Source organism: Typopeltis vanoorti, chromosome 1 (genome assembly GCF_054136105.1).
Source record: "Typopeltis vanoorti isolate ZY-2024b chromosome 1, IOZ_Tvanoo_1.0, whole genome shotgun sequence".
NCBI classification, from domain to species: Eukaryota; Metazoa; Arthropoda; class Arachnida; order Uropygi; family Thelyphonidae; genus Typopeltis; species Typopeltis vanoorti.
Genome location: NC_143549.1, coordinates 10,931,776 through 10,956,919, shown reverse-complemented (window position 1 = coordinate 10,956,919; position 25,144 = coordinate 10,931,776). Strand labels below are relative to the sequence as shown.

General features: G+C 37.4%; 1 protein-coding gene across 4 annotated transcripts in view; it reads right to left on the bottom strand.

Moving 5' to 3' along the window:
- The window catches only part of LOC150109786 (uncharacterized), a 1,408,745-nt gene that overhangs the window by 1,201,865 nt on the left and 181,736 nt on the right, over positions 1-25,144 (bottom strand). For all 4 annotated transcript variants that reach the window (XM_090396626.1, XM_090396635.1, XM_090396653.1 and 1 more), the window contains 10 exons: positions 24,431-24,631; positions 24,136-24,261; positions 23,769-24,007; positions 23,506-23,684; positions 21,641-21,903; positions 21,428-21,558; positions 14,703-14,997; positions 14,428-14,590; positions 1,145-1,373; positions 725-1,012 (listed from right to left, as the gene is read on the bottom strand). In XM_090396626.1, coding sequence (XP_090252752.1) covers positions 725-1,012; positions 1,145-1,373; positions 14,428-14,590; positions 14,703-14,997; positions 21,428-21,558; positions 21,641-21,903; positions 23,506-23,684; positions 23,769-24,007; positions 24,136-24,261; positions 24,431-24,631 — 2,114 coding nt within the window. The remainder of the gene's footprint in view (positions 1-724; positions 1,013-1,144; positions 1,374-14,427; positions 14,591-14,702; positions 14,998-21,427; positions 21,559-21,640; positions 21,904-23,505; positions 23,685-23,768; positions 24,008-24,135; positions 24,262-24,430; positions 24,632-25,144) is intronic.

Sequence of the window (25,144 nt, the reverse complement as noted above, 5' to 3'; positions counted from 1 at the left end):
CGAATACACACTACACATCGCATATGACCTATAACTGAGCATCTGCAGTGATCGCTAATTCATAAGTAGCACACAACATAAATAAAAAAAATGAATTTGAATTAGGAAAAAATTTTTGGAAATTTTTCTGTTTTTTCCTTTTCTTTGGGGGGTGCCCAGGCTCCTTGGCCCACCCTCTGGGTGCGCCACTGGTGTTAACATTCATGACTGTGTGAGCAGAGTTAATCTAAGGTTATTTAGCCAGAATGGGAGAGGAAAGATAAGCAAAACAGGTGTTGTGATGCTACAATGGTAAGTCAAAAACTAAGAAGGACCAAGACCTGTATGGTTTTTGATGAAGGTGGAAGTATCCTAGAAGACCAAAATATAAGATCTGAAAATACTGGAGTCCTGACAAATAGTAGTTTAATTTGGAGGAAAACTGTTGAAAATGGTTAATAATAACTTAAGCACGTAGTACTATCATAATAGCTGACTCTCACTAAAGCAGACTTGTAGGGATCATAAGAATACTTTAGTATAGCAGATAATCTGCTGTAACAGCAAAAACAGTTTGCTACACAGATAGTTTCTAGTACAGGACTGCAACTGTGTTGTTTTGGATATGATATTTCAGCAGTTTCTTATAGTGGTACTTGCTAAAGTGAGAGTTAACTGTACATATCAAGAATCTGATGATAATGATAAAATGAAAATAAATACAAGGTATAGAGGTTGATCTTACCAGACCTCTGTAAGGCATGGAAACACTTCAGTCCATTGTCCAAGTCACATGTAACCTTCTGAGCAGTTTGGTTCCATGGAATGTGCATGTTTTTAACTCGACACTCAACTTTATTAAGATAGGAAATGCTGCAGAAATTGTATTTGTTCCGCAGCTCATCAAAACTTTCTATATCACCCACAGAGTTGTTATTGGGATTGACAGAGTTCATCCATTCAGTCCATCCATGGTTTTTGGAATCACAAATCTCTGGTAAAACTGAGGTAGCTTCTTGAGGTGGCAGAGTCACTATAAATAAGAACATATGTGAAGTGAGCTCATTATGTCTGAGAATTCAGCTCAAATAAGCTAATCTGAGATGAACGAATTTAAAATGCATTATAATTGCATTTTAAATTATAAGCAGAATTTCTAACTCACCTGCTAGTTCTTCACATTGGCAAAATACTCTCACTTCATAGTCCAAACAAACTGCTGAATTTTTCTGGTCGACATTATTGCATACCAAACCTTCTGGCAATGTACAGGAGACTATTTGGTTGGTTAGAAGCCAGGGTGTTTGAGTTCCAACTACCCTACAAGCAATGGAAGTCATATTATCTGCAGGACAAGGAAAATTGTATAACAATTCTTCTCTATCTCCTCCATTCTATAGAAAAAAAAAGGAATAACAAAACAAAGTAAACTAATGAATTTCAAAACATAAAGAACGGACAGTTATACAAATGAAGTGAGTTTAACTACTTTTCCTGCTTTAAAAAACTCATTAAATACACTCAAAGAAAAAGAAGTATTTTTTTTTCAGCAGCAAACACATGGTCTAAAAATATCAACTTCAAATTTCTTAATCAGTCCTCAAATAACCAAACTCATGGTTAACTTATTATTAACTATTCAGTTGGGTTATTTGAAGACTGAGTTAGCATGTCAGACTCCTGGTACATGAAATAATGAAATTATATACATAATTATACTGCTTGAATTTAAATGACCAGCAAATTGATTTCCCAATGAGGATAATTAAAGGATTACTATATCTGATTTGTTCAATCGACTGAATGAGAAATCTAAAACGGTTTTGAACTTGTTCAGATGCCAACCAGAATACCAGATAACCCGAATCACTCCCCAAACACCCTAGATCTCTTTCTCACCAATGACCCCTCCAAATACACAGTGAAAGTAGTGAGTCCCCTGGGTAATTCTGACCACAGTCTAGTGCTCAGACTCCTCCCCATGCAACAATGTTTACACAGACAGTTCCATACAATAGTTTGGCATTATAACAGTGCCAAGTGGAACAGCCTCCACAACTTCTATGCCACATTCCCATGATTGAACTATTGCTTCCAGCTTTCTAAACCAAACATATACACCAAACTTTACCAAAGTAATCCTCAACAGCATGGAAACATATATTCCACACACTACCCTGAATTGCCATTCCCTAACCCTGGTTCTCCAAATGATGTGCCAAGGCTGTACAGATGAAACACCAGGCATACCATAGCTGGCTGAAATCAAGAACCTCATCCTGCTGTAGAGCTTATACCGAAGCTCAAAATAGATGCAAAAAAACAATCAATGCTTCCAAAACAGATTTCAAAAGAGCCAAAAGTAGGAAACTAGCAGCCATCCAAATGGCAGCCGAGCCTTTTGGTCTCTCGCCAAAGCAATTGGACATAGCTTCTGCCCAACACTATTCCCACCTCATTATCACCCACAGAAAAAGCCAATATTACGTCTTCACACTTTGCTTCCAACGCATGCATAACTGATAATGGTAAATGTCCCCAACCATTCCAGAAACCAACACACAATGCCCCCTATATCCTTTTGCCAGGATGAGATCAGAAAAATACTGTCCAAGAGAGAAAATGGTTTAAATGATAAAAATAATGAGGAATTATTTGTAGGAAGTGAGATCGCTAGGTTGCGCGCAGTGATACAAAATGCGCAGCGGCAATTAGAGCACCTGCAAAACTCTTTCCAGAGTGATTCGGCTAACGTAAATAAACAGCATAAGAATGAGAGAGTTTCTGAAATGAAGGAAAGAGTGTTGTATGGTGACTCATTATTAAGAGGGATGATAGATGGCAGTGTAACTAAATCGTACTTACCGGGTGCGAAATTTAAGGATGTAAGTGAGAGTATTAGAGTGCAAAAACAGAGGGTGAAAGAATTAATAATTGTGGCGGGTACGAATGAATTGAAAGGTGATAAATATTTTATGAGAGAGGACTTGAAAGTATTGTTAAAGGTAGCGAAAGAAAAGAGTGACAGAGTTAGAATGGTTAGTCTGTTGCCGTGGTATGACAGAGAGGAGTTTAGAAGGAGGGCCGTAATCGCAAATGTCATTATGCGTAGGTTATGCAGATGGTGTGGTGTGGAATTCGTGGACGTGTGGAATGAGCTTGAAGGGTGAAAGGACTTATACAAGATGGATGGCCTGCATTTGAATGGACTTGGTGTGCGGAGACTGGAAAGAGTGTTGCTGAATGAAGTGAAAATGGATGTGCAAAACCAGGGAAACTAGAACTACCAAGGAGGGGGGGGGATATGCAGACACCAGTGAGACAGATGAGTGTAAGAATGTATATAATGTACCCGAGCCAGCACTAAGGACAAAAAATGGGAAAGGGCCATTTAGAATAACGCATCAATATAGGGGTGGGACTAAAGGATCACTGCATTTCATGTATACTAATGCCAGGAGTATTAGGAACAAGAAGGAAGAATTTTTGGCCTTGATTGGCTCTTCCTGGCCACAGGTTATTAGCATTAGTGAAACATGGCTGACGGAAGATGATATAGTTAGTGGGATAGAATGTGTAGGTTATAGTGTGTTTAGGAGGGACAGAGAGAATAAAATGGGGTAGGGGTATTATTGATGATAGCTGATGAACTGCAGCCAAGGAGAATTGAAGTTGTATCGCAGGATAGTGAAAGGAGCTCATTTGAGGCTATTTGGTGTGAGATTGGGACTGGCAGAATAAAATATACAGTTGGGTGCTGCTATAGACCAGGTGATGGAATAGATGGTGGAGATAGTATGCATAGGTAAATTGATGAAATGAGTGGAAGGAGGGTAATTATTATGGGGGATTTCAACTATGGTAACATTGATTGGAAGGAGGAGAGGACACATGAGAGAGAGGAAAAGGATTTTATTCAATTATTAAGGGATAACTATCTGAGACAGCATGTAATTGAAAATACTAGGGGTGTGAGAGTGCTTGACCTGGTAACAGCATCTGAGAATTTGACTGTAATGAATATGACCATTTTGCCACCTATTGGTGAGAGTGATCATAAGGTCTTGAGCTGGGAGGTGGCTAAAGGTGTGGAATTTTCGATTAAGACAGGGTATATGTACCCTGTCTTAATCGAATTACCGTGCTGGCAAGTATGACAAGCTTAGGAGATTGTTTGGATCAGTGCCATGGCATGTACAACTGCAAGGGCTGGACGTCGATAGGGCATGGGAAGTGGCCAAGGAGCATTTACAGGAGGTTATGGCTGATTGTATACCTAGGGTATACAATCACCATTAAGCTTGAGCTACAAAAAAAGAAACAACTGTGGGGGGAATTTAAAGAAAGGGGTGACCTGCAGGCACACGAACGGTATAAAGTGCAGGCCAGAAAGGTAACGAGTGTGGTAAAAAAAGCAAAAGCGGATTATGAAAGGAAACTAGTTTTGCAAGCAAAAGAGAATCCCAAACAGTTCTTTCAATATGCTGCAAGCAAGAAAAAAAAACTGTACATGGCAAAATGACTTTTGCCTACTTTCGCACAGACATTTAGTTTCTGCAATATGTATATTCTACAAATATATCCATGGGAAATTCTCATCTGAAATAACATCAATAATTCCTCCATCAGTACTAAGCTCATTGGAACACGTGCAGCTGTTGCTCAACATCCCTTCACAGTACACCTAGAAACAAACAGAACAAGTTTCTTTTCCTTCTCCTTCATCCCTGCAACTGCTGCACTGTGGAATAGTCTCTCCTGCTGTGTTTTCCAAGAAAGAAAATTTACAGTCATTTAAATCATATGTAAACAAGTTCCTCCTCTCCCAACCCACTACCCATACATGCAGGGGAAAATTCTCCATGCTTGCTGTGCAAGCTCATTACTTGAGAAAGAAGTAATATTTATTTGTTAATAAATGCATGCATTTAGGCTTTTATTTTTCTAGACAGAAGACGTCTTAAGCTTGTGTGGCAATAATTGAGCTTTGTGTTGTGTATCGAAGGCCAATGCTTGCTCATCTAGTCAAGGCTACCTTGGCTTGCTTGGCTGTGGGAGCTTCCAAGTCCTCACTGCAGCACTGTTATTTCATCAGCGTGCATAGCCATTTCCACTCCCTTCACGTCATCTTGAACACAGGCCATTTGCAGTCAAAGTATCTCTAGCCAGTGAGCTTCAGCCAGCCTTTACAAGCATGCGTGTTGCTTGGAAAAATTAAGTTACAACCAACTTTTTATGATGATGTTATTGACCAATTCATAAAGAAGAACCATAGGGTAAAATTTGTATTGAAGTAGCTAAATTGAAAAAAATAGAATATCATTTGTAAAATAAATGTTGTATTTGTATAATTAAATGTACATAAATTTCCATATATTTATAGTTTTAAATGGTCAGTAATTCATTATTTTGCTAATCAGACTTCAATCACATCTCTCACTCCCTGAATGGTAACAAGAGCAAGCGTGAATTTCAAGAAAAAAAAAAAACTCCCATTAATAAAGCTATTCAACCTAATTGTTCGAGAACAGAATCCTGCCTTCCTTTTTTTTCCAAGACATTACATCCCCTCCCTATACATACACAACTTGCTCCTATCAACTGACCATTTCTGTAGCAACCAAATGACTGTCCATCTGTCATCAAATTCAATTTCAATAGTAGTAGTAGTTTATTATTTGGTATGCTATCAAATGATTTAGCATCAATTCCTTCTGAAAATATTCCTGTTGCCAGACTTTGTTAAACCACCACATCAAGAACACTACCACCTTCTTTCACTCATTTCTAAAATACAGTGGTGATATCTCATCCAGTTTCACAGATTTATTAAAATGAAGATTACTTGGTATTATTCTAAACACTTCCCATTCTTGAACAGTCGGTCTTCTGTCCTACTTCCCATATGTTATCCAATGCTACTTGTAATCCCCTATATAAAATACTCACTGAATATTTTCATTACACATGATAAACACATTGTCCTATAGTTGGACACTACTACTACTACTCATTTTCTTCTATAGTGGCAATATTTTTTGTCCTTTCCACCCTTCTGAAAATATTCCTGTTGCAAGACTTTTGTTGGTTATTACCACTCCTTTTATGCTTCAAATGCTCTTCAACCATTTCTGATGTTTCTACTTTACTCTTAAATCTAGGATACCCAATTTTTCTCGATATATAAATATATTTATTTATATTTGCTTATAATATTTAATTTTATCATCAACAATCCTATACAATTATCTTATTTTGTATAAAAAAAATAATAAAAATCCATCTTGTAGCACTAAGGACGCTAGCAGCATATTGCTACGCGCGCAAGCATACGCACGTCACAGTGAGATGAGAGTTATTAGCGTAATGCGGCACTGTCCGTCGCGCAGTTCCACTGTTGTTTATATGCAGTTTGCGCTAATAGTAGAGTGTTTGTAGAGCTTATCGTCTTTACTCCATCTCTTTAAATATTTGGACATTACAATTAAAGACACTATTTGTTATAGTTTTTATTTTAGAATATTATTGGGGTTATTGACAATATTATCGATAATAAACAAAATATTATTGGAAATTTTATTATTAAATATTTTATTTAATATTATTAAATAAATATTATTGACAATTTTATCGATAATAAACAATATTTTTTCGTGTTTAATTTTTTTTTAATGTTTACCGAAAAAAAAAATCAGCTAACGCCTTTTTGTTCCCCGTATAGGGAGTAGGCAAAGCGTTTTTTAGCCCTTAACTTTTTGGAGACTGAGTAAGCAGTTCAATCTCCACTGGTAGCCAATCAGAGATAGCTGGTCCATGTCTATCACTAATTATAACAGCCACCGATGAAGAGGCTGGCAAACAAATGCTGCCATCTGTTGGTATGTAACCCTAACAAAATATGTTACTGTCTGAAATCATGTGGGTACTATGGTCGATTTTCTTGAGTTTACGGGACGAAAAACCCACTTGCCTCTGCCAGAGATCAGCTAGCTTGGGAACCGGCCGAAGGAAGGTTTAGAAAAAGTTCCTCCAGTCCACGACTAGACTTGAACTTAAGTCTAACTTCGAGCGACCAAGCGCCACTTCCCCTTCCACTGATCTACATAGGCCTTGTTGATAAAAATAAATAAGTTTAATCTAAGAAGTATGGTTATAAAAAAAAAATCAGCTAACGCCTTTTTATTCCCGTATACGGGGAGTAGGTGAGGCCATTTAGCCCTATCTAACTTTTGGAGACTGAGTGGGCAGTTCAATCTCCACTGGTACCAATCAGAGATAGATGGCCCAAGGCTATCACTAATTAAGCGGTACTCAGTGAAGAGAGACGGCTCAAATGTGCCGCCATCTCGTGGTCCCTAACCTTAACACAATATATTTAATGTCTGAAATAATGTGGGTTCTACGGTCGATTTTCTTGAGTTTACAGGACGAAAAACCCGAGTTTCCGGGAGGAAAAACCTGCTTGCCCGTGCCAGAGATCGACTAACTCGGGAACCGGTCGAAAAAAGGCTTAGAAAAATTTCCTCTAGTCGCCGACTAGACTCGAAACCAAGTCTTCCTTCGTGCAGCCAAGCGCCGTGGTTGGCAAACGCCACATCCACTGAGCTATTGTAAATATAAATGTTTAAAATTATATTTAATAATTTGATGTGTATATTTAAATTGCTCTTTGTATATTTTAAATATAAACCATCCTATCAATTAATATAGGATTCACTTCCCAAAAATTTCGCTAAGGGAGATTAGGTCGTGACCCACTCTCCTTTATTTTCATGTTTAAAAGTTGGCCACTCTAGGAAGGACACGTTATGTACCTGCTACAGAATTTCTTAAAAGATAATTATAAGTAAGCGCGATATATTTGTTTATGCTTTATAATTTTCATTTTGGTGTCCAGAGTAGTTTTCGTGCATTTTACTCCTGTTCCCTTTTACAGTCATTGCATTCTACCCGAGCTCACACAAACATTAAAAATTATGAAAATCTATGAATGCAAATACAGTATAAAGCACGTCCGTGTTCAATAGAAACGAAGGCGAGCGCAAGCACCTCGTAAGCTATCTGCCTCCCGGGGGACCTAAAATTTTTACAAGTCGTTTTTTTTTTTTTTTTTTTTTTTTTTTAATAGCTGACTATACGTACCTTTTGAACGGGAAAGTATCGTTTTTTTTTTTTCATATTTCCGGACGTTCCATCGTTTTAATAAAAATGTCAATTTTGTTCCGTTTTTAACAAAAACAATAAATGTACTTTAATATTTTTTATACAATGAAACCTGTGAATTCATCACTAAAAATATTTTAATACTTTACCAATATTAATACTTTAATATTGGTCAATCATAAATTATTATTCCTAACCTATAATCTCATTATATCATGAATACCAGTAATATGCATAACCACGGAGTCACATTGTTCGATACTAAATATCGATATGTCTGCAGTGATTTATTCAGAGGGGAAAAAAAAAACATGTTGGCAATACTTGTGCATCTCAGACGCGGCGTCTATTCTGCTGTAGCCTTAGTTTTTGTTTTGCTGATATGCTAATCGGTGGCATTGTTACTCAATTCTGGTGGTTTAAATTTCATATTTTTTAAAGTTTCAAGTCATATTTTTAAATACAATACTATAAATCTATCCTTGCAATGTCAAATTATCTAAGAAGTATGGATATACTTCTTAGATAATTTGACATTGTCTAAGAATGAGGCGAAACTGCAGTTTTAACGATGATCTCCAGAAAGAATTCAAATTTATTAAACCGGACAAGCTGTGTAGTGATGGAACAAAAGTGGTATGCCAACATTGTAATGTCGATTTTTCCGCTGCTCATGGAGGCAGAAGCCAGATGCATAAGGATGCTGAAAAGACTCTGGCTTTAGTTAAAAACATCAGCTTGTTTATCGTGAGACGTGATGGTGATAGTGAAAGCGATAAAATTGCAGCAAGTGAAGCTCTTGTTGCTTATCGTACTGTGCTTACGGCCAAAGTTTCCATGTGCTTGTTGACACTGATCAATAAAATTTATGAACCAAAATTCTTCAGCACGTACCAAACCACAAGTAATAATTACCAACGTTTTATCACCATACCTACTGGGCGAATAAATCAAAAAGCATTACAGTCAGTTTAGATGCATCAAACAAAAAAGACTATAAACTTTTTCCAGTTGGTGTGTGGCATTATTTGCCAAATTGTGGTGTTCAAGAAAAAATTATAGACTTTACTTCCTTACCTGGTGAAACATCCGACCTACAGTGTGCTATGTTGAAGGAAGTACATGGCAAATTTGCCTTACAAAACAAAATTGTTGCATTGTGTGCGCAGATGACACGAACATCAATTTTGGTGGTTGCAAAAGACTTGGCAAAAATAGTGTGTGGCAAAAACTTGAAACTGAACTGAAGAGGCAGATCATCGGTATTGGTTGTGAGGCACACATTATACACAGTTGTCTCCTTATGCTGTCGACTCTTTACCTATTGATATTGAATGTTTTACAGTGAAAGTACAGGGTGATTATAAAATGACGTCAAGTGTTCAGAGCCCTCTAGCGAGTAATGTATTGGACGAAACACACCAATATTCGGTAGATGTACAAAAAAATAGAAACAAAAGTGTCCAACAGGGGAAATTTTGGCGCTGCCAAATTAATTTTAGTAGGTGTGACTAATGAATGACTAAATGTCAAATGAGAGATAGTACACATCAGTTTCATGACGTTTATTGTTAATTACAAATGAGGTTCAATGTGACCACCATTCTGATGTTCCAGGAACTGCATACGGTGCACGACATTTTTCACAGTGGCTTGCAACATATTGGAATTGATTTGTCTCACGTGTAACGTTATTCAAGCTTTCAAAGTTGGAATATCGGGTACATGTCCTTGATACACAATGCTTTTAAGAAATCCTCAAAGCCAAAAGTCACAAGGATTGAGCTCAGGCGATCTCGGTGGCCATGGCGTGGGAAATGCATGACTAATGATTCTTCTGTCAGAGAAATGTTGTCGCAAAACACACTGTATCTGAAGTCCGATGTTGGGTGGTGCACCATCCTGCATGAAGATGATCGAATCGAGACATCCTCTTTGCTGCAGTTGTGGAACCACAAAGTTCTGTAGCATATTAGCATACCTGTTAGCATTGATGGAACAGGTCACAGGTCCATTTTGGCGATTTTCCTCATAAAAGTATGAACCGATGATAAATGATGCTGTAAATCCGCACCACACTGTGACGAGTGGATAGGCATCTGCAGACACAAGTGCGGATTAGTTGCAGCCTAAACGCGACAGTTGCGTGTGTTAATATCGCCGTTCAAATAAAAGTGCGCTTCGTCACTCCATGAAATCTGCCACGGCATGCATCATCCACTTCTATGCGAGCTAAGAATATCAAAGATAAGTCGATTTATCTGAATTCTTGAATATGACTGATTTTATAGGGGTAAAACTTCAACAACTGATGTAGGATTTTCCATACCGTTGTGTATGCGATATCCGTTTGCCGGGATATTCCTCGTGCACTGCTGGTACCCTGCACATTCGTCATTTCCTATTCCACGATAGCAGTTGCAACTTGTTCAACTTGTTGGTGATTGATTGGTTTGCATCCCCTGCCTACCTGCACTGCTAGAATTCCAATAGTCTCAAATCGCCGAATCAGTTTTCGTAACTTTGTTACGCTAATCGTTCCTTTTCCTAAATTTTTCATATGCCGAAAATCACGATGACCAGCACTGGCATTATTGTTGCGCTGATAATAGAGTTTGACTAACAAAGCACGCTCACGTAAGGTAAGAGGCATCGAAAAGCAGTTCATTTACGAATGATAAGAAATCTCACAGGCTTTCCTTTTATTGCATGATAGCTCACAAGAAACGCGATAATGCAAATTAATGCATTTTACTCGGTAAACAGCGCCAAAATTTTTCCTGTTGGAAATTTTTGGTACTATTTTTTTCGTTAAATAGAATCCCATGTTCCATTGTGTACGTCTACCGAATATTGGTGTGTTTCGTCCAATACATTACTCGCTAGAGGGCTCTGAACACTTGACGTTATTTTATAATCACCCTGTATACAAATACTTCAATATACAGTATATACAACCAGAGTTCAAGAAACTGAAAAACGTTTGTGACTTTGCATGAAACAATTATGATAATTGTTAGAGCATGGAAATACAAGATTTTTGTCTTTGGGTCCACCAATTAACAGAATCTTAAGCATGTTTGATGGGCTTCTTTCTTATTTTCTTTCTCAAGAAAAATGTCCTGTTATGTTGCGAAAATTGTTTGAAGAACCCTTTTGAAACTGTGGTTGTCATTTGCAAGAGATCAAGTGTCTACGTTCCAAAAATACATTAGCTTAATTAAAAAAGATAATATGTCAGCTACAGAAATAGCCCTGAACATTCAAATCTTGTAAACAATTTAGAGTCCAGAAAAAGTTAAGTGTTTGTAACTACTGATGTCAAAAAACAATTGAAAATGTTACTGGATTCAGGAGAAATTAATGAGGTTAGGTGTTGTGAAGTAATTGAGAATTTATACGAAACCAGCTTAGAATATGTCAACATGTGGAAGTGCAATTTAGGAAACACTGAGAAGTTCAAGTGGATGCTACTAAGGAAGACACCTGAATGAAAAGAAATACAGGACAGCCTGAACGAGGAACTCATCACATGCACAGAAACAGAAGAATAGACTATGAATCATAGCCCATTCAGATAACTTGCGTAAGTCCGATTTTGCGGAATTCAAGTATCACTTGTACTAGTGTAAGTTTGAAATCATTCATAACTGGAATTCTCATAAGGCAAACAAACAAACAAACAAACAAACAAAAATCACCAGCCGCTGTCAAGAGAGTCCATGTAGCATATCAAATGGTAGGTGAGCTGGAGTGAAAAACTGAACGCCAAGCTTCCTAACAGAATTTTCTTAGTGCTTCTGCAGTTCAATATTCATTTAACTGGAGGAATCAAAGCTAGGAGGCCAGGAACCTTCATGCTAATTTTTAAATTAAAGCTGATCTTATATGGAGGCAACATGGTATGTTTTCTAAGAAACTGCGATTTTTTATTCTGTACAACAAACACGCACACAATTAGCAAACATATGCTAGTCCATAAGACTATTACACTTTTTTATAAAATCTTTATCAAGTAGCTTTATATTTATCCTCCTACGCACAATACCAATTTTTGTATGATTTAGAACCATCGGTTATAACCTAGTCTGTAACCTTCATTTTGTGCTTACTGATTTGTATTCCCTGAGGATGCCAATAGAAACAGATTGCGAAACATGTAGGAGGATAAAAATAAAGCTACTTGATAAAGATTTTATAAAAAAGTGTAATAGTCTTATGAATAATTGTCAAGAAAAAATTCAACATATGCTAGTCCAATTATAGAACAAATTAATTGATTAATAATGGCACTAATACTAGTGGCAATGCGTGAATATATCATAAAACTTTTCAATTAAATAATTAATATGATTTATTTTTAATATGAGGAAAATGCAAGGACTCGCAGAGGAGATGGGCAGCCTTCTGAGGGGATGGTGCAGAACATCAGTAGAATGGAAGTGACGGAGGCCATGAAGAGGATGAGGAATGGAAAAGCGGTGGGCCCCGACAGAATTCCAGTGGAGGCATGGAAGGCACTGGGGGAAGAGGGAATTGACCTGCTGTGGGACCTGTTCATGAAAGTTTGCCAACAGGAAAATATACCCGAGGAATGGAGGGAGAGTACTCTTGTTCCCATCTACAAGGGTAAAGGGGATGCACAAGACTGTAAAAATTACAAAGGAATAAAGTTGATGTCCCACACAATGAAGATCCTAGAAAGGGTTCTTGATGGTAGATTGAGGGAGGAGGTGGAGATTGCGAAGGAACAATTTGGCTTCATGCCTGGTAGATCAACAACAGATGCTATCTTTGGGTTACGACAGATGATGGAAAAATATCGAGAGAAACAAAGGGAGCTACATCTGGTATTTATTGATCTGGAGAAAGCATACGATAGAGTGCCAAGGCAAGAAGTCTGGAGGTGTCTGAGGGAGAAGAAGGTGCCGGAGAAATATGTCAGGTTGGTGCGGGAAATGTACAGAAATGTGAAGTCAAGTGTTCGGACCTGTTTGAGACAGACAGAAAGTTTTCAAGTAACAGTTGGCTTGCATCAAGGGTCAGCATTAAGTCCGTTTCTGTTTAATATTGTGATGGAGGTGGTAACAGAGGAGGTGAGAGAAGATGCGCCTTGAACAATGTTGTATGCAGATGACATCTTGCTGTGTGCAGATTCAAGAGAAGAAGCGTGAACTAAACTGGAAAGATGGAGAAAAGTACTGGAAGAGAGAGGTATGAGACTGAGCAGAAATAAGACAGAGTATATGTGTTGCACAGTGGGCGGTGGCCAGGAGACAGATCTGGAGCTGGAAGGAAATGTCATCAGGAAGGTGAGAGACTTTAGATACTTAGGTTCAACAGTGGAAGAAGATGGAGGAGCTGAGAAGGAAGTGGGATGCAGGATACACGCGGGTTGGAGGAACTGGAGGGAGATGGCTGGAGTATTATGTGATAAGAGGGTGCCGATCAATCTGAAAGGCAAAATTTATAGGACAGTAGTGAGGCCAGCTATGACATATGCTATAGAAACTGTGGCCCTGAGGAAAAATAACATCAGCAGGATGGAAGTAGCAGAGATGAGAATGCTTAGGTGGATGTGCGGTGTGACCAGAAAGGATCATCTGAGAAATGACTATGTCAGGGGAACAGTGAAAGTTACGAACTTAGGAGCGAAAATACAGGAGGCAAGGTTGAGATGGTTTGGTCATGTGATGAGGAGGGAGGACGAATATGTGGGAAGAAGGGTCATGCAGATGGATGTGCAAGGAAAGCGGAAGCGTGGGCGGCCAAAGAAGAGATGGAGGGAGCTGGTAGAAGAGGACTTGAAGATGAAGAACTTGGATGTGTTGACAGCCCAAGACAGGAAGGTGTGGAGGAGACTCATAACAAACAGTGACCCCACTTAAGTGGGAGAAGCTGTAGAAGAAGAAGATTTTTAATATGACTCCATCCTTGGAAAGATTATAAATCTATTATCCGTTAGTGCTATGAGAGAATTGCAAAGACAATTTGGAAATTCCGCTCTACAGATCAAATATAAACGCTTTAAAGGCAATTACAAATATCTATGCCTAAGGTGGAATTCGATCACGCAATCTGTAGTTGGAAATCGAGTTGCTATTCATTACATTCAACAGGGCTTCTCAGCCCAATTGACCTAGAACTAACAGATATACATACATACATATTTAATCAAAATTAAGTATATCATTGCACTCTTGATGAAATAGTCATTCATCGAACATGCCAAGCGATTAATAATATAATAACGTTTAATAAAGTGAGAGGAGCATTCACACTTACAATGTATGTCGGTGTCTGAGAATTCACCCATTCGGACATTCCTGTTAAGTCACAAGTAACTTTCTGTGGTAACAATGTGGGCACAGTTTGTAAAATCGCAGTTCTGTGATCACTGGTACTGCAAGGCTGGCCCATACATTCCACTTTTCCCTTCCTGCAGTAGCTTATGAAAAAAAGAAAAAACAAATGAAAAGAAAACTAAATACCATGAGTTATTTAGCATTATCAGAAGCACAAGGGACGAAAAAAAACTTTTTCTTTTTACAAGTACTTACCAAGATTCACATGGTGTGGCTATGCTAGAGTCCGAGACCCGTTCTCCGTCATTATACACAACATCGTTGATCATACAGGTGAGTTTTTGTCCACATTCTTCCTCAGGAATGCAACGAAAGTCCTTGTCGTTGTTATAGACTTCTCCTTCTGGACATGGTTTTCTTTCGCATCCTTCAGCACAAGGAATGTCTTCGCATGTCAAGGCAGGATCGGGATTGAGACGAGATTCGCACGTATCTGGAGGACATCCTCGCACACAAGGTGAGTACTGATCGCATTCTTCACATTGAATGGCTGCACAAGAGAACAATAATTAATACAAACATCACAGAAATATTTCGTGCACTATTTCATACAGAGAAACATTTTTATAATGTACTTGCTATTATTCTATCTTTCACGTCCCTCTTTTATTTTATTTATTTTTTGCTAAGTGATTCAAAAATATATATTTTAAAGAATGAGTCTTAAAAGCTTTCGTTTTCTCAAAAAATATTAATTAATAATACCATCATAATTTCATAAATCTATTGCATATTAGTAGTATGAGTGGCCCTGTCTGACAGTTGTTAATGTACCAATTCTCTCTCTAAAAAATTAATAAATTTTTTAAATCTTAGTATGCACCTTTTCAACTGAGTTTAAAATAAGATATATTAAAATAATTGGCCCTGTGTAGCTCAGTGGAAATGGATTTGCATTCTCTGTGCTAAGCCACATGAAGATACACTTATAGTTTGAGTCTAGTCACTGACTGGAGGAACTTTTTTCTGAGCCATTTTTTTTGACTGGTTGCCGAGTTAGGTCGATCTCTGGCATGGGCAAGCGGTTTTTTTTTCTCCCAGAAACTCGGATTTTTCGTCCCATAAACTCAAGAAAATTGACTGTAGAATCAACGTTATTTCAGACAATAATATATCTTGTTAAGGTTAGGTATCAAGAGATGGCAGACATGTTTGCCAGTCTCTTTATCGGTGGCTGCCTATAATTAATGATAGTCATGGGCCAGTTAACTCTAATTGGCTACCAGTGGAGATTTGCAAATTCTCATGATAACGCTAATCTGTTACAATATATTACCTATTATTACCTATTAAGAAATGTCTTTTCCGAGTAACCGGAATAAAAAGGCGTTAGCTTATTATTATCATTATCAATTGAAAAAATTTCATTTATATAATTAGTTTAATTTCAACAACAACAACAACAACAACAACAACAACATAATAAAAATAATAATAATAATAATAATAATAATATTATTATTATTATTATTATTATTATTATTATTATTATTATTCGTTACACCTCCAAGGAATTCGAAGACTCATCGCGGGAGGACACCTACTGTACAACTCTCCATCTCCACCACTGCCGATGCTCTACTACCAATCAACTACATCAGCGCCATCTACCGCCCACCACCACAACAAGTATTTTTTGTCTGTAAATTCAGTGTGTTCTGAAGGGCCGATTTGTCTGTATGCGGGATAAAAAACCAGAGTTTCTGGGAGAAAAACCCTACTACCTCCATATGAGATAGTAGGGTTTCGGCTAACTCACCTGCAATTGAAAAAGTAATATACATTATATTACTTTAAATATAATATACATTATATTTAAAGATATAATATACATAGAAAATATAATATACATAGAAAATATAATATACATAGAAAATATAATATACATAGAAAATATACATATAATATACATAGAAAATATAATATACATATATAATATACATATAATATACATAGAAAAATATTTTTCCACGCGTTATATCTAGGCACGTGAGTGTATAGTGGTACATATACCATCCGATTGTGTATGTCGTCAGCGCACTGATGCTGAGAATTGCACCGAGAAATCCTATTTTTCACTTTCGGCTTATAAGGGGTCACCTTTGCTAGTAAAGGATGATCTATCGATAAAGGAGTACTGGTCTAGTTGACCGCTGAATTATATTGCTTTATCCAAGTGAAAGCTTTTTTTCAGCTTTATGAAGTAGTTTGATAAGCACTGCTCTTATCAGCAGGACGCATTTCGAATCCTAGCATGCATGTTTGCAATTATCCTCAGAGGATTAAGGGGGGAAATGAATTTCATCCTTTAGTACTTCAGAAATCGGCAAAGTTTTTATGAGAAAAGCTGATTATTTTTACTTCGTGAATCAAAGGTAAAATCAATAACACATACTTTTATATAACATAGAAAACTTAGGAACATTTTCTTCTTCTTCTTTTTTCACCAAATAAAGAATAGTTATGTATAAGCAGAGTTTTGGGAAAGCAGTGCGAAGTATAGAATTCTTTTTTTATGAGACATAATTACGCTTAATTGGGATCATAGTTAGCTTACCAAAGATAAAAATAAATTGCAAATTCTCATAATAACGCTAATCTGTTACGATATATTACCTATTAAAAATGTCTTTTCCGAGTAACCGGATTTGAATATAAACAAATATGTAACAATGTTCTTAGTCGTGAACTCGTGATGCGTACGATTGAGGAACTTCTGGCACTCAAAACACTGTCAATTTAGCAGCTCACGATCAACACAGGTGGCAGTGAGCCGCTATGAAAGTGCAGTAACCACACAAGTGGCTCGAAAGTGGCCATAGATAATACGCAGGGAATGAGCATGGCTGCGTCACATTAATACTGCTCAATGGCAACTGAAATAGTAATTTCATTAAAACAAACAAACAAACAAACATCCTTAACTTGGGGGAATACAATACTAATGTGCGGGTTAAATGCCTAGCATGTAATTGCAGATCCTTTTCTAGCATGAGGCCATTGCCTTGTTTATTGGAGGGCCTTGAAAAAGTTCCATGCTTAGTTTCTAGAAAGACGGTTTTCAGAACGTTATATATAAACCAGGGTCGCACCTAGGAACTTTGCCGCCCCTTTTCCCTTATTTTTGGTATAGTTTATGCCAGTTTGTTTTGCCGACTCCAAAAAAACTTGTCGCCCTGCAAATGCACGTTTTGCACCTTCGGTAGAGCCGCCCTGATATAAAGAAATATATTTTTAAGGTAAAAAAAAAAAATAATAATAATAATAATCTAGATTTACAAACTTTCGTGAATGGGATTGACATAAAAAACAAATAATCCAGATAATCTTTATAGAGAATGCAATATTCCTACATTACATTCACTTTATTGTTCGGAGTTGAATCATTCCACGTGGCTGCCGACTTATGAAATGAACACCTGTCAATCATGCATGAACAATGAATGGTTGTGAATGTTCTAATTAGAAAGCGATCTTTTTTTTTCCTTTTTTTTTCCTTTTTCAGAATTCATTAATGCATTTGTTAGCTTTGATATCATGTTTCTGACTATCGAACCTTAGCTAATCGTTTAAAATGCAAATATGCATTTTAAACGATTAAGTCACATGATCTGGGTTGCCAATTCTGATCACCAAAACGGGAAATTACACGACCAGGAAATGACTCATGCCGTAATTGAATTGTTTCTCGGGCTGTATGGCATGTGGCACCGTCTTGTTGAAACCACATGTCGTCCACACCCATATCTTGCAATTTAGGCACAAAAAACTGGATTATCATGTCGCGATAGCGAGCACCATTAACTGTTATTGGCTTACCAGCCGCATTTTCGAAGAAGAATGGACCGCTGATGCCTCCAGACCAAAATCCGCATCAAACAGTGACACGTTGTAGATGCATTTGTTTCTCAACAATCACTCATGGATTTTCTGAACCCCAAATGCGACAATTTTGTCGATTCACGAAGCCATCAAGATGAAAATGAGCCTCATCATTGAAGATGATTTTGTTCGAAAAATAAGCATCCACTTGTTGTTGTTCCATAATCCATTCAACGAACTCTCTTCGCTGTGTGTGTGGTCAGTAGGCTTCAGTTCTTGAGTCAACTGAACTTTGTAAGCATAAAGATGCAAATCTTTCGTGAGAATATGCTGTAGAGAGCTTCTCGAAATGCCCAGTTCAAGACCACGGTGCCAAATTGATGTTCCTGGACTCTCAGCAACACTCTCACGAACTGCTTCGATGTTAAACGACTTGTTGAAGGACGGCCAGAGTGTATAAGATCACTAATTGATCCAGTTTTCCTGAATTTTTTAATTAATCTTTTCACAGTTGAGGAAGTTAAATCACTATTCCGACCATATTTTGCACGAAAATTGCGAACTGTAGCTGCCAAACCTTCATTATTTTTAAAACATTGCTCGACAATGAAAATGCGTTGTTCTTTCGTGTAGCGCTCCATTTTTAATAATCCTGAACTGTCAGCTGTCACGCTCTTTTTTTCTCGTTGGCAACACTTTACTGCACAAATGGCGCTAAATTTAAATCTTGCGTGAATTTTGGGACACGCTGTACATCACAATTATAACTACAAAATAAAAGAAGAAAAAGAAAGAAGTACTGTATATATAAAAAAGAGAGGGATAAAGTAAAGGAAAGAGTACCTTCATTAATAGAATAACTAAAATAGAGTGAAATAACTGTGACATAAAACAAAGTAAATGAAAGAGTGCTTTATTTTTAATTTCAAATAGCAAATTTAAGAAATGTAAAGCAAAATCATACAAGAGTAAAAACAAACAAAAAAAAAAACATGAAATATATTAAACTAGAACTACAATTCGTGTTGATTAATTCAAGATAATAATGATAAAGGACGATATATTTTCCGTATATTGTGAGTTGACTGCCCCTTAGTCTCCAAAAGTTGGAGCAAAATCGGTCTCGCCTACTTACTGTCTTCATTTCTTATAAGTGATTTCTGACAATATTCAGATCGATTATGAATATTGTGAGAATTCTGTTTTGTTATAATGCCAATTTTTAAAAACAAGCTAGCTACAATAAGCCTTTAGGAAGTAAGAGGATTTTAATATTTATGGCTTGGCCCATCTATCTTTTCATCGGACATCATCACCATAATGCTATATGGTCACTCTGTTGCCGTGTGATATGCCACACCAGCCCTCGCCATGTGGTCCTATTGCATGCTTTTCTGGATGTTCCTGAAGATCATTTACACAATGTACCTAAAAGTATTTCGGTTTTCTTCTGTCAATAATTTTAAGGAACCTTAAAGTTCTACCATTCCTTTCTAGCACCCATCCATTTGTCTGCCTTTCAGTATATGACATCCTTAACAGTGCTGATGTAACACCACATATCAAAAGTGTCTATCGTTTCCCTATCAAATCTAATGCTTAACTTTGTTCCTGTGCCCATCCGCCCATCCTTCCAGATTTCGACGTTCCTCTGATGAAAAGTATGTAATTTGAACAGCAATTCTTCATGTTAATGATGAATTTAGAAATTCGAACTTGTTTCTCAGGAGCTTCTCTGTCTATATTTCCTTTGAGAACTACAGGGTGGTCCATAAGTCATGAAAGGGATTAAACATTTAATAACTTTTTTATATATTAATTATTTTTATTCTGTTGTTATTATAATGAAATGCAACATCTAGAGATTTTTTATTAGGTATGAAAATCACTTATTTTAAATTCCTTCGTGACTTATGGGCCACCTGTATAATTTTTATCTTGCTAAGATTAAGTTGAATTCCTCTGTTCTTACTGCTCTTATTAACTTTGTCAAGGATTTCCTTGTCATTACAAAGGAATACTGTATCAATGGCGTACCTCAGATTACTGATCGATTTTTTATCTATCTTAATTCATGTGTTAAACTCAACCAATGCTACCAATGCTATACGTATGATGTCCCCAGCATAGATTCTAAACAGGTGAGGAGAAAGTAGGTTGTCAAACTCCCTCGCTGACCTGAATTCAATCAGTTAATCCAATACATGTTCTTACTGCGCCTTCTTGCTCATTGTCAACCATTATCAGGTTGATAGCTATCTATCAACATGATTATATGTTGAGGAAAATCCATTATTTTCATTCCACTCCCACATACAATTTCTTGTAGCTTGAGTTGAAGTGACGTTTGCACACTACGATGCATTCCCGCACGACGAAAGACCTGGGTTCGAATCTAGTCGCGGACTAGAGGAACATTTTCTAAGCCTTTTCTCGACCGGTTCCCGAGTTAGTCGATCTCTGCCAGGGGAAAGTGGGTTTCTTCTCCCCGAAACTCGGGTTTTTCGTCCCGTAAACTCAAGAAAATCAGCTGCCGAACCCACACTATTTTCCGACATTAAAATATTGTGTTAGGAGGGGGGGGGGCACTACAAGATGGCGGCATTCATTTGTTAGCCATCTTCTTCACTGCATACCAATTAATTAGTGATAGCCTTGGGCCAACTATCTCTTCTCAGTCTCCAAAAGTTAGATAGGGCTAAAACGGCCTCGCCTACTCCCTATTCGGAAACAAAGAAGCGTTAGCTGATTTTTTTTTTTGATTAGTCTCTTAAACATTGTGCTTTTTTTTTTAAATATAGAGACCACCTAAAAAATACTGATGTTTGCGATTTGAATGTTTTTGTTTTCTAATTGCTTTATTTAAGGTTGAGTAACTAGTTGCCAAGTAGTGTAGATGAAATACTGTAAAATACTGCCTCACACCTGCATAGTGTAAGTTATTCTTATTGTTGTAGCAATTTACTCTTTCTAAAACAGAAAAGAAAACTATTCCAGGTGAAAAAAAAATTGGTTCCTGAATAGCATTGCTTTAAGAAAATCTTATGATCACTAATAAGTGAATTCTACTTTCACTGTTTTTTTAATACTGTACTTACGGCATATTTCCTGAGAACGCCAGAAGACAGGAACTCCGTGGGTGGCACACTCATGGGCATAGGCAGCAATGGCAGTACACAGACATTCGCAATCACCTCCAGTATCACAAGCGCAAGTATCAAACAGGCACCTGTGAGGGAATAACATTAGCATAAGTCAAATGCCATTGTAAGGTACTGCGACTCCAAGATCGGTTGAAGAAAGATGCTTACCTGCGATAATATGGCTCCAAGATAACTTCTCGATGACATGATTTAAACAGATCAGACTTAAGGACACTGCACCGACGAAGAGCCCAACTTCTTCTTTCTGGATGCATTTCACACGCATCTTCCACCTGCCGTGGTTTAGAACAGTATTCGTGAACTTTCCAGCTGTCTGCAAAATCGATGGCACGAGCAATTGGAAGGCCGCCGGATGGCTGCTTGAAGTCGTCCATCTCATTTTTGTTGAAATCGCCGCACAAACCTTCAAGCTGAACCAAGGACAAAAAGAAATTCGGATTTATTAGTAGAAAATGATGTAGTCGTTCACACAGAATGAGATATAAGAGGGTTGTAAATATACATGCACACAAAGGGATGAAGTTCATTCTAACAAATGTCCTTGTGTGGAGAAGTGGTTGAAGTCGACGTTTCAGTGTACAACGTTCTGATATGTTTAAACAACGATCCTGGATCAATGTCCAGGTTGCATGAGATAAAACTACGAGTGAGTGTTATCGTGGCCTTACGGAAGCCTGTGGCATCAGTGCCCTGCTGTATAGGACTGTTGCAAGATGGGTCAGTGAATTTTGTGCGTGGAAAGATCACTCCAGATGGTAATCCGGATGATTATCGCCGCGCAGGACGAGCCGCCATTTCAGATGATCGTGTTCAACTTGTTCGAGAGCTCGTCGTGATTGATCGGCGACGGACTGTACGCCAGTTGGTCCAGTAAATTGGGATAAACCACCAAAGTATTTGGCACATCCTAAAAGAGAGGCTCGGTATGCACACAGATTCAGCTTGTTAGGTTCCACATTACTTGAATGAGATGCAAAAATGGCAGAGATGCGCGGTTGCTGGTCTTCATCTGGAACAATACAAAACTGAAGGAGGCGCATTCCCGAATCATATCTTAACCATTTATAATTGCACAAGGACTTATGAACCTTAAGTGAAGAGATCTAAAACATTGTGCTTTTTTTTTTAAAAAGAGATCACCTAAAAAAATATCGATGTTTGCAATTTGAATGTTTTTGTTTTCTAATTGCTTTGTTTATGGTTGTGTAACTAGTTGCCAAGTAGTGTAGATGAAATACTGTGAAATATTGCCTCACACCTGCATAGTGTAAGTTATTCTTATTGTTGTAGCAATTTACTCTTTCTAACACAGAAAAGAAAACTACTACAGGTGAAAAAAAAATGGTTGCTGAATAACATTGCTTTAAGAAAATTACCTTATGATCAACGAGCGGCGCCATTCAGAATCACCCCTTCCAAAAAAACTTCGAACTTCGCCGAGAACCCAGTCGATAATCGCTTCCGACGTTCAAGATGTCATTCTTCATTATGATATGCATTAAGGGTAAACTGTTGACTCACAGTACTATCCACAATTTCTGGAGCACTATTTGCGTCCGGCTTCAGGGAGAAACTGAGCATTTTTCACGGGTTCCTCTTGTTTGTTGCAAGATAGTTCGCAAATCATGTGTCGCAATTGGTGATAAAGATTTTTGACAGGTGGCAATGAGAAATATTGGAACATCCTTCGCATTTACCGGATATAAGTCATTGCAACTTCGACTTGTTCCCGAAATGAACGAGCGTGACTATCATTGATATCAATATGCAACACTCTGCTGATGGTATTCAATGGCTCCCACAAATTTGGAAACTGGTGCAGAACACGGCAGGATATTAAACTGAAGGCATGTAATTGTATAGACTTGATAAATAAACTATTTTACATTTTCTGCACATGGTACCACTACTTTATTTACAACCCTCGTAATAATCAAACAAATTTATTTATTTATTATTATTATTATTATTATTATTATTATTATTATTATTATTATTATTATTATTATTACTTTTCCTTGCCATACTGGATCAGCTCGGATATACACTCTAGTTCCCCGATCCCACTGGATAGTAATACCGACTTCGGTTTCCAAAAGTACGAACATGCCAATTTCTCGAAGACTGAGCCGTGAGCCTGATGGAACCTTGGGCAACAAACTGCTCTTCATGAGAGTAACTCTGGAGTAACCTGCAAAGGAGATATCCTGGGTTAAACTTTCCTTCTCTGGTGGAGCTGAAACATTACAAAGCTCAATTTAAAGATTCTACTCACCGAGAGTAATGATAACTGCTTTGCTGCAAGTTATTCCTCCGGAACCACAGGGAACGTTCTGAATGATAACGGAAATGATGTCATCCTTGCTTGCATGTCCTTTTGTCAAGACATAATCACAGTCGCCCTGAAAGTCATAGATACGTCCGTCGAAGGTTCGATAATGGGAATCTCCCCATGCTACACAAACTCCAGGGCATTCATGATCCTCACACTCCCATTGACCACCCTTACAATTACTATAAAGCAGGAATAAAAACAAATAATAATTTGTCAGAAAAAAGTGTAAATGGAACACACGAACAAATTCAAGGAGTTTGGAAACCAGCATTGGATATCACTTTTTAAAAGGAAGTCCATGACTTACCAGACATTGCAATCCACTTTCACAGACTCTCCATCAGCATAACTATGAGCCCCATGGTGGCAAGGACATTTCTCGGGCTTCACGCATAGGCCTTGATCCATGTCCAGGAGGTAACCATTCTCACACCTGAAAGAGAAAGATGACTTTAATATCACCTCAGAGAATTCTTAAAAGATCCTCTATACTGAGCGTTTGTATGAAGATTCGTTAAATCGGTCACGTATGACTAATTATGACTGAAATGTATGACCATGTATGAGTGAACAAACGATTGTGTAAATAACATAATTCTTACCTACAGCCTGATTTGCAAATGCTCATGGTGCATTTCGGAGGATTGTGGAAGTTGGCACACGTCACTGGGCAGTCTGTCATACATTCTGTAGGTTCCATGTGATCATCAGTCGAACAGACTTCTGCCACTTGAGGAGATGGAGTAGTCAGCATTTCTTCATGTGAAGCCACACGACATTTCCACAAACCGCCAACACATTCACTGTGAATAAAAAAAAATACATTTGAGAGTTGGCTAAGAACAATAACTAACAGTGGTGCTGCACAAATTCACGATGTTATTTCGAAATATGGGAAGCATAAAAAAAAAAGAAAGAATGATAGCTGATGAGTGAAGAGAAAAAAACAATAGTGGAGTGGAAAAGAAAGTATAAATAAACAACAACAAAAAAATAAAGGTAAAGAGATATCTTAATTTATTTAATGATGCATCATAATACAAGTTTTCAGAAACTCTTTTACAAGCAAGTAGGGACAACAGAATAATAAAAAAAAAACATAAGGAGATAATCGCAAACATTTATTAAAAAAAAATAAATCTTTCTTGTGTAATTGCATCATTCACGATCACGAGGATTAGGATCCAGAGTAATTATTGACATCATATACTGCAGGCACAATTTCGTTTTGCATAAAGTTTTCAGTAAAATGAATCAAATCAGTTAAGTAAAAGGGACAAATTTTAATACATTCCAAATATTAAATTCCATTAAAG